Source organism: Stylophora pistillata, chromosome 9, assembly GCF_964205215.1.
Source record: "Stylophora pistillata chromosome 9, jaStyPist1.2, whole genome shotgun sequence".
NCBI classification, from domain to species: Eukaryota; Metazoa; Cnidaria; class Anthozoa; order Scleractinia; family Pocilloporidae; genus Stylophora; species Stylophora pistillata.
This window is the reverse complement of record NC_142527.1, coordinates 24,242,535-24,253,459: the sequence shown is the minus strand read 5'-3', so window position 1 is coordinate 24,253,459 and position 10,925 is coordinate 24,242,535. Positions and strand designations below refer to the sequence as shown.

Sequence of the window (10,925 nt, the reverse complement as noted above, 5' to 3'; positions counted from 1 at the left end):
GAATACAACAGAATTTTCCGGTAAACTGTTTGTCTCCATTCGAGAAAGAAGTCGTTACATGTTAGTCTGTTAGTTTTATGGTCCGTGATGCGCTCAAGAATCAATTAGCAAGATACCTGAGGTTGTGTAACTGGGCTCTGACGAGGACAGTATCTTCGATTAGAGAGGTTTTAAGGAAGACTTATGGCAACTGGTGCAAAAAAAATGGACTTCGTGCCATCTGGTCTGTGCCCCTTGTTCGCTAAAAAGTTTTAGCCGACTTGCACCAAACTGGTAGCTCACAATCATCATGTTCGTTTAAGAAAATAAATGGTCAGACTTTAATAGATAATCTCCAGTATTGTTACAACTGTATTTCTGTTTTATTTCCAGGCCAAAAATAACCCTGAAATAGTTCAATTCTAGAATCAGTCACATTTCCATGTTGAACCTGATGAGCACCGTTTGCTGTCTGCAGAGCTTAGCTCATCCACAGTCATCGTTTCAACATTCATACAATGCTTTTATTTGCTTTCGGCATTTAGGGTGTTAAACAAATATAAAATTGATATGCATGCCTAGTGTAATGCGACCAACCAAAACAGTAATTCAAACGATAAAACAAATGCCTAATAAAAAAATAACTCATTTTTAGTTTACATTTTCTTAATCATAAAGACCTCCAGCGAACTTGGCGACTCCTTGGTTTGTCTTCATTGTAAAAAAAAAAAAATAATAATAATGAAATTAGAAAATACGCACACAAAATGTTTTAAGGTAGTAGAATAGTCTCATTGGTCGATAGGAGTGTTTAAACGAGGGTTTTTAAATTGGTTGTGACGGCAAGTTTAGGATAAAGAAGAAGAACGTTTTTCTTTGTCACCTAGCCTCATCTAAACGCTCGCGTAGATGGGAGGATTGAAGATAGTTATGCGCACGCGCTGTAAGTCTTGATTATACATAACTCACTCAAATTCCTAACCTTCCTTTTGTTTACATGAGGCTATGTAAAGTCGGAAAAATTAAAGATCTTTTATGGAAGTTGTAGTCACTGTGATAAGGGAGGGATTTGGATCCTTCTAACTGAAAAGTTTCCTGAAGAAGAATCCTATTGAACTTCGCCTGATTGATTCATTAGATCGTTTATTATTGGTGTTTATCAGTTCGTTTATCTTTAATTAATTTTTTTTTTTTACATATCATTCAATTCTTACATATTATTCATTTATTCATTTGACTAGTTACTTACTTTTATTACTAAATAAAAAAAATATATTTCTGCCGAAGGAAAATAGTTAACTACAAAAGTTTTTAGGTTAAGTATTAAAAGCTTTTTCTTGTGACAATTGTCGTGTGATGTTGCGCTTGCGGTTGCCAAAGGCTGATTCTTTCCAATCCTTTACTTAACAGCTGCGGCACGGGAGTGCCATGCCCAACCTAGAAAGGGATGATGGGAAAGGGAAAGGGCTGGTGATGCTTTTTATTTAGCCATCGCCTATTGTGCCCCCATGCCGAAGGCGTTTGCTGCACGTTTCCGTAGCCAAGTTATTGGTTCAACCAAATTTTGATTTAGGTAAAAAATGGATGTCCCCTCCGACATCTGAAAAGTGAGTAATAGTCCTTATACTGTGAAATCTACAGGAGATTGGGTACAAGTAAAACGAGTTTCTTATGACCCACACGCATTGTTTCTCTTCAAGACAAACAATTGAGACTAAGATTACGATTACAATTGAGACTAAGATTACGATTTATTTTTGGATTTTTCCTTCATTCTAGCCACAAATGCGTTTTCTGTTGTCAGATTAGGATTCAGACTACAACATTTGACATCCATTTTCCACTGACTGAATGGGAATCAAATTTATGCCTTACGAGCCATGAATGTGGTCATTTACGTCATTCACGTGAACCTCTCTTAACTTTTAACCAGGAGCCTTTAAAAATTTGACTAAACAATTAAACTAAGAGTTTTCTCATAGAGGTCCTGCGCTTATCAACAAAACATCATCATGGTTTCTTATGTTTTATAAATTAATCGTCGCAGTAACTCTTTTTAATCGATAATGAGAAGCAGAGGAGGATTAGGACATTAATTAAGACCAGGCACGTGTAATTATTTTAATCCGATCTCTATCACCGTTTTCGCCCGCGTCTGTCAATGAACAATGCATCATTATTCAAACATATGATAATTCATGCAAAAACATCCAGTTTTAGAAAAATCTGTTCGGTTTATGGAGAGGACAGGAAAATTTCAAGCAGTCACCAAGCTTACTTTCTTTCTTCTGCTGTTGCTGTCCACCATCTTACCATGAATGATAGCGACTCAGTGGTTCAGTTCAGCTCAGCAGTGCAGCGTCCATCGCTCTATCACTTGAGTTGACTCGGCCATTGATGGACGATGTTGGACTGCAACTTTAGTTTGTCCATTTTTTTGTTAAAATATAGATTTTAAATCTGAAAAAGGAATCCTCTTTACATTAATCTTAAATTTTGCTCTCTCTTGGTAATGCCTATTATGTCCTCACATACATTATTGTAACGAACGGAGTTCTTCTCACATGGTCTTACACTCCATTAGTGCTCCGAACGCGATAGGGTTGGATAAGAATATTATCAGGAACCAAGCCAGTCTTTCTATCTATCAAATATCTTTAACTACTTGCTTGATTCACGTAAAAAAAATGAAAAGATAATTAAAACGAAACGCCTATTACTACGGTGACGACACGAAACAGGGGGCGTATCACAATACTAGAAAATTACTAAATATCTCAAATCACTGGTGATACAGGAAAAAACATCGAACCAAATTATATCTAAATCGACAAGCATACACATTAAACAAATCATACCTCTTTATCCAGTCTTAACTCTTATTCTTTCGATCTTTTATCCTTCGTTCCCTTTGTTCTGATAGCACGTGCTTATGAAAGGCTAGTTTTGTCTGAGTGTCTAATGTTCCTTGCGTGACAACGGAAGTTACGCGATCATTCTTAACTATTACGCGTTAATCGGTTACAATTATATTCTACGAGTCTCTATGGCAGTTGCCTAGTTCCCCTATATGGAACCAACTTCAACTAAATCTTTGTTAGGAAAAGAATGCGGAAGAGGTCTTCTCTTTCTCTAGAACGTGCTTTAAACAATTTTACTTTTGGAATTGAGAACTTACGTTGATATTAGGTTTTCAGCATCGGCACAGTGATCTACTTTGGTATGGTCAGGTCAATGGCGCTGCGCGTTTGTGACGTCACGAAATTTTGACCCCCTAGAGCGATTAGGACAAACAACAGGCTTCTCGAGTAAATTAATATGGGCGATGATGCGCCCATCTCTAGTTCAAACGCCTCTAAAGCTCGTATTTTAAATCAAAACGACGGTGTTCCTGGCTCAAAGTTCGAGCAAGACCAAGAGAACTATACAACCATACAATTGAAGCGTTGGTTAAAGTGTAGAGGCTTGAAATTGAGCGGAAAATGAGCAGACCTCATCGCACGTGTTCGTGACTGCCTCAAGTCGGGAAAACATTATGTAGTTGATTCAAGTATAGATGATGGGAAATGGCTTCAGCCGAAGATACTAAAGGAAAGTAAAGTCGATCGCGTGAAACTTAAGGATCTAACAGATCAATGTAAAAAGGGGGTTGACAGGCCTACACGACTCCCCAGCGCGTGTTTAGAATAGCCTATTCAAAGTTTGGCCCTCGCGAGTATGTCTTTGAGCGATCGCCCTCATTTTTAAGACACGAGTGGCGGATTTTTGTATAGTTCGCTCAGTACTGGTTGTTTCTATTAAATGCCAGTGTCTCATGAGAATTTGCTTTAGGTTTGGCACTGATGGTTGGTATTGAGTAATGAAAGGCAAGATTCGTTGGTTCGTCTTCGGTTTCTGTTGAAGAGCAAGTTTCCTGTTTTTGAAATTCACCTCCGAAAGGGTTGTGTTAATGAGGGTCTCTATGTAGCCTCTCTTTCGCAAATGCGCTTTGAAATTTGCAATTTTCTCTTCGAATATTGTCTGAGAGGAGTTTGTTCTGAGAAGTCTAAGGGCCTCTCCTTTTATTAAGCCTTTCTTAACTCCTTGTGGGTGACAGGAACTATAGATGTAGGTGTCCAGGAATGTTGTTTCCTTATCGGAAATTTCAGCCGTAAATTTCATTGTTGGATGACGATTGTTAGCTTTTTCATTGAAACGTTCTATTGTTGCTTTGTTTGTGCTCCATAGCGAGAAGATCATCGTCTATGTAACGTTTCCAAACAAGCGGTTTGAAAAGGCTTTTGTCAAGGATTTCAGTGTACAGCACAAATATAAGTATTGTAGTTAACACTATCAACTGAGAAATTCTTTCTAGAACACGCATTTACCCGGCGTTGACAAAGTTCCAAGTCATGCATGCTTCGGCTTTGGGAACGGTATGAAGGCTGTCCGACCATTTTTAAGCATTTCTTTAGGCGGATTAAGCGAATCTGGCAATCTTTCTGGATATCTTGAGTCATTTTTACATGTACCCAACAGCAATGCCTAGTTGCAACCATTTTAGAAAGTCAGAGCATTTTTTGAGCGAAAATAGTCTTGCTTCTGACACGTTTCGCATACAAGTCCTTGTAAAGACTCCGAGTGTTTGTCCTAAACCAGCGGGGGGTCCAAAGATGAGATATCTATTTTTAGACCTGGCGCGCAGCGCTATTCAACAGGGTAATGATAGTTGTTTTTGAGTGGTTTGTAGGGTTCACTTGTTATGTCCAAGAAACCTCCCGGAAAAATTTTCAGGGGAGATCGAAGCCAAGCGGAACGGAAATTGTTAACTTATTTTTCAGATTACTCCTTTGAATAAAAAAATCTAGGTTGCTAAGAGTGCAAGACTGCATGCCATGCCAATTGGGAAAGAAAAAAAATTTATAGAATATGTGTAGGGGAAAATCTTAAAATATTCAAATACAAGGTTAGAGTTCTTGCTATGCAAAGTCTTAAAGCTATTTGATTAATCGGTTTGGTTTGGGTGCTTGTATTATCACACGGATGCCCGGTTTTGTTGTGTTCTTTGTTGACTGTTATTACACCATGGTAAATGACTGGGATAAAAGTAATAGATTGTGTTTGTTGTATGGCCCTGGGTTGATACAATTGCTTTTAGTTCGTCAGCAGTCAATCCATTTATATATTACTTTCGAAATAAAGAATTTCGCCTTGCCTATCGCTTGTTGCCGCTTAAGGGACACGGGAAGGAAAGTATGAGAAGAACCAGGCTGGAACTAGCAGCTGGCAGAACACCTAATGGCGCGAACTGATGTGAGATCTGAGGATTTGGTGGTTAGAGGGAGTGGGCTCAAAGGATATATCAAAAGGGAACAGGACTCTGTCGCTATTAATAGATGATTTTGAAACGGACTGCGGCTTGAATACATTTGGATTTTGATTGAAAATTTTCTCTTGATAACAATGTTTACCTTGGTTGTCTCTGGCTAATTCGTAAAATACTCTCACATTCCTTAAATTTTATGAGAGTTTCTTTAACATTGCCTCAGTTACTCAACCTTTAGGAGACGATACTTAAGAAGAAAGGAAACAGGTGTACGTTGAGAAAACTCAGTCGTACCGACGGATTACACAAACTTTCAGTTTGTCACAGGAGGCGATATGTAGGGCGACTTATCGCCGTGACAAGTCGTACCGACGTATTGCTCGGCGTGTCCTGACCATTAAACATTTAATATTCTTTCACCACGTTCTCGTTGCATTCGCCTTCTTTCGGCTCTGTATAAGGTCTCTATTATCGAAGATGGTGACCCAAGTGCTTTATTTTAGCTCACATTAACATAAGTACAAAAGCTCGTCATCCTTACTCGAAAAAAATAAAAAGAACAGAAAAATGAAAAGGCAAGTTTGAGAGTAGATATTTACGATGCTGCCAAGATTATAGAAATGATGAATCTTCTTTCTTTTTCTAATTTTGTAGATCCAAACAATTTAAACTTTCATTATATAAGAGTTTTCTCCATACATCTTGCAGGATTTATTGTCATATTTGACGGGGGCAAAATTAGATGTCATGAAAGAATCGTTTGATATGACAAAAAATGGTATTTTTATTGTTTTTCTTTGCATTTACTACGAAACAGTTACATTATACAAGCTTAGGAATTAAGGCTTCCGTTTGATCTTTAACTGTTTATGAGGGGCAGCAAGTTTGAAATTACACGAGAGTGCTTTTTCGCCAGGATTGTCCTGAGAGTTTAGTCTTCTTAGTTGCTAAGTTGCCATGTGTGCGAGTCGCGACGTTTCATACCATCTGGTTTCGCTCTGGCTATGCACTCTGGTCTGACTCATTTTGTTCATGAAGACATGCAGGGCAACCAACGGAAGGTACGCCGAAAGACTCGGCGAAAGTCGCTATTTCTGAAGTAATAGGTAAATGGGTTAATCGTTGATGAAGTAAAAGCTATTGCCTGAACCCAAGTCCATACTTGATATGCAATTTTCTTATCATTACACTTCCGATTTGCTTCCCAATTATATAAGCTAACAAACAGCATAACTAAACTGGGCATCCATGTGATGATGCAAGCACCTAACAGAAAACCGACTGTTTTGATAGCTTTAAAATTTTGCATGTTACGAACTCTTATATTTTCACCGGAGTTAGGAAGTGGATTAGCTGGCAAAACTCTCTTGAATTGTTTTTTGGCCAATTTGAAAATGAATATATAGCAAAAGGAGACCACTATTAATGGAACAAAGAACGCTATGGTACATACAAAGGATATCATTAGTTCCCATTCATCATTTTTTCCCAACAACAACGCGGACAGAGGAAGACTCGATGAAATAAACCACACCAAAATAATGACCGCAAAGCATCTCCTTTTACTTAAAATGTCCTGATACCGGAAAGGAAACCGAATCGCAATAAAACGGTCGATTGAAACACAGCACGAGTTCAAAGCAGTGGCTGCGGAAGTGTGAATCCACAACACTAAAGTCATCTTGAACAAAGGGCTTTCAAATGCTGGCTGAATCCAACATCGGATAGCAATCCAAACAGGATCTATAACAAGGCCGACAAAAGCGTCCGCCACGGATAACGAGGCTAAAAAGCGGTTGGAAATTGTTCGTAAAGACTCGTGTTTGTAGAACAGCCACATCACAACGACATTTCCAGCGACAGCGGCTACACCAGACAAGGACAACCACACTGATAGAACGATGGATGCTGCACTGCTGAGATGATCGTCTGTGCAGCTACCTGTCATGCTAAGTTGGTGTAAAGTAACAACAGATGTCGAGAAATAAGTTTGGAAACTGTCTGAGATTTTTCAATTACCTGCCCTCGTCAGGGATCAGATGTTACTGACTGTTGATGAGATGCTTCTTCTTCATTTTTTATGCATGCAGTTATTCACAATTTTTCTCTTATTATGCAGCTTATTGACAGACACATCTAATTTTTATTGCGGCGACTGTTTGAGGAAAGGTACTTGCGGCATGAAAAAAATCTCAAAATGTTTTGAAAATAGGTTATGAAACTTAAATTTTGTCAGTTATCCGTCTTCAATCCATCAATGGAAAAATAGTTATATCTCAATCTATCGCCAGAAGTTTAATAAAAATCAACAAACGTTTCCCATCGATAGGCAGCTGCTTTATTGATAAGAAGCGCACAGAACAACAATGACTAAGAATTTTTATAACGTTTTAAGAAGCTTTTTCACGCTAATCTCACAATTGGTCACACTTGTGGACAGACTCAGGGGGGCCTTACTTGAATCTAACTAAACCAAATGTCAAGTTTGTTGCTGCATATCAAAGTTGGTAGTCTAATTTAAATCAAGAATCAAAGTGTCGAGTTTCGAATTTAAAGTCGATTTTAAAATAGTTGGTAATTTAATACGTGCTGCGAATAATACGCAAGTTAAACAAACTCAAATGGGCGGGGGGTGGAGGGAGGTTCACGGCATTTTAGACAACTGCTTTGTTAAAAAAAAATACGTAGATAAATAAAGCCTCTTACTCATTTCAAATTTCAAGCGTTAATGAACTGAATGGGTCATTTTTTCGATACATGAATGTTGTCACTTATGTGATTCGCGTGAACTCCGGATCCTTTTAACTTTTAACTAGGAGCCGTTAAAAATTTTACTATTCAAACTAAGAGTTTTCTCATAGAGGTCCTGCAACTTGTCAAATAATAATAATGATAATAATAATAATAATAATATAATAATATTCCGTTTATTTGCCACATTGCAGAATTAACTGAATTAAAGGGCTAAATTTACAATCAATAATTAATTAAAACTACAATTACTGTAAGAACAATAAAAATATCTTAATTAACGATTTACATGTTTGCATGAATTGAAACTGAATTAAAGGCCTAATTTTACAATCAATAATGAATTAAAACTGCAATTACTATAAGAACAATAAAAATATCTTAATGAACTATTTACATGTTTAAAGACTGATAGTTTCTAAAGAAACTGTTTGGGGCTGCGTCGGTGGGGGTAACGAAATAATTTGGATATAACAACAAAGTTGAAATGGTAAATTGGCCATCGTAACGATTAAAAAAGCTGACGTCTCGAGCGTTAGCCCTTCGTCGGAGCTAACGACGCGAATGTTTGCATATTCACTAAAACATCATCATGGTTTTTTATGTTTTACAAATTAATCGTAGCAGTAACTCTTTTTAATCGATAATGAGAAGCAGAGGAGGATTAGGACATTGATTAAGACTAGGAACGTGTAATTATTTTCATCCGATCTCTATCATCTCTCTATCAATTAGACACGTCATTCAATGAACAGTACATCATTCAAACGATGTGATAACTCATGCAAAAATATTCAGTTTCGGAAAAATCTGTTTGGTTTGTAGACAGGACAGGAAAATGTCAAGCATTCATCAAGTTTATTTTCTTTCTTCTGCTGTCATTTTCCACCATCTTACCATGAATGATAGCGACCCAGTGGTTCAGCCCAGCGCTACAGTGTCCATCGCTCTATCACTCTGGCTCTGCCGTTGATGGCTTGTTAGCTCAATTGGTAGAGCGCTGCACTAGTATCGCAGAGGTCAGTGGTTCGAGTCCCGTACAGGCCTGAAATTTTTTTTTTCAGGTCTGATTTTCACTATTGCTCAAATAGTGCTTTACTGCGAAGGATCGTTCTCATATACGTCTCATAACCGCAGTTCACACATATGTTTCATATGTTTGTTGTTGTTTGATTTATCATCTACGGGTTTATATCGAATTAATTTGATGGCCTGCTCCCAGTTGGCTTGTTAGCTCAATTGGTAGAGCGCTGCACTAGTATCGCAGAGGTCAGTGGTTCGAGTCCCGTACAGGCCTGAAATTTTTTTCAGGTCTGATTTTCACTATTGCTCAAATAGTGCTTTACTGCGAAGGATCGTTCTCATATACGTCTCATAACCGCAGTTCACACATATGTTTCATATGTTTGTTGTTGTTTGATTTATCATCTACGGGTTTATATCGAATTAATTTGATGGCCTGCTCCCAGTTGGCTTGTTAGCTCAATTGGTAGAGCGCTGCACTAGTATCGCAGAGGTCAGTGGTTCGAGTCCCGTACAGGCCTGAAAAAAATTTTTTTCAGGTCTGATTTTCACTATTGCTCAAATAGTGCTTTACTGCGAAGGATCGTTCTCATATACGTCTCATAACCGCAGTTCACACATATGTTTCATATGTTTGTTGTTGTTTGACTGCAACTTTAGTTATTCCAATTTTTTAGTAAAAGTATAGATTTGAAATCTGAAAAAAAAAATCCTCTTTGCTCTAATCCTAAATTTTACTCGCTCTTGGTAATACCTATTCTTCATTTGCAATCACCTGGCTAGAATCGACTACGTAATAGGGGACGCCATTGCTGGTGGACCATAGCACCAATTCAAGATGGCGGACGCAAACATTAGTACCAACGATGGTGTAGCTTTATCTCAAAAATACTTGTCTTTGACTGGACCTGCGAAGGCTAGATCAAGGGAAAAATAGTTATATCTCAATCTATCGCCAGAAGTTTAATAAAAATCAACAAACGTTTCCCATCGATAGGCAGCTGCTTTATTGACAAGAAGCGCACAGAACAACAATGACTAAGAATTTTTAAAACGTTTTAAGAAGCTTTTTCACGCTAATCTCACAATTGGTCACACTTGTGGACAGACTCAGGGGGGCCTTACTTGAATCTTACTAAACCAAATGTCATGTTTGTTGCTGCATATCAAAGTTGGTAGCCTAATTTAAATCAAGAAATGTGTCGAGTTTCGAATTTAAAGTCGATTTTAAAATAGTTGGTAATTTAATACGTGCTGCGAATAATACGCAAGTTAAACAAACTCAAATGGGCGGAGGGTGGAGGGGGGGTTCACGGCATTTTAGACAACTGCGTTGTTAAAAAAAAAATACGTAGATAAATAAAGCCTCTTACTCATTTCAAATTTCAAGCGTTGATGAACTGAATGGGTCATTTTTTTCGATACATCCTCAGTCTAAAGTTTACTTAATTGGAACTTAGGCCTATGAGGCCTCTCAAAAATAGAATATATAGAATTTTCGGTAAACTGTTTGTCTCCATTCAAGAAAGAAGTCGTTACACGTTAGTCTGTTAGTTTTACGGTCCATGTTGCGCTGAAGAATCACATGGCACGATACCTGAGGTTGGTAACTGGGCTCTGACGAGGAAGTCTTCGATTAGAGAGGTTTTAAGGAAGACTTTAATGGCAATTGGTGAAAACAAAATCGACTTCGTGCCATCTGGTTTCTGCCGCTTGTTCGCTAAAACGCAAAAATTTGCATAAGTCTTAGCCGACTTGCACCAAACTGGTAGTTCACATTCATCTTGTTCGTTCAAGAAAATAAATGATCAAACTCTAATAGATAATCTCCAGTATTGTTACAACCGTATTTTATTTCAGTTTCTGG

At 37.9% G+C, this 10,925-nt stretch overlaps 1 protein-coding gene across 1 annotated transcript; it reads right to left on the bottom strand.

The window, feature by feature from the left end:
• Nucleotides 1–6,049: 6,049 nt before the first annotated feature.
• LOC148723962 (adenosine receptor A2a-like) lies at nt 6,050–7,622 on the bottom strand. Its single transcript, XM_088733634.1, has one exon. It carries the CDS (start codon nt 7,230–7,232, stop codon nt 6,315–6,317), a length of 918 nt encoding a protein of 305 aa, XP_088589760.1. The 5' UTR covers nt 7,233–7,622; the 3' UTR covers nt 6,050–6,314.
• Between the last annotated feature and the right edge of the window lie 3,303 nt (nt 7,623–10,925).

What these genes read in the sequence shown, in the direction of transcription:
- LOC148723962 (XM_088733634.1), bottom strand. Translation starts at nt 7,232, where the DNA reads ATGACAGGTAGCTGCACAGACGATCATCTCAGCAGTGCAGCATCCATC.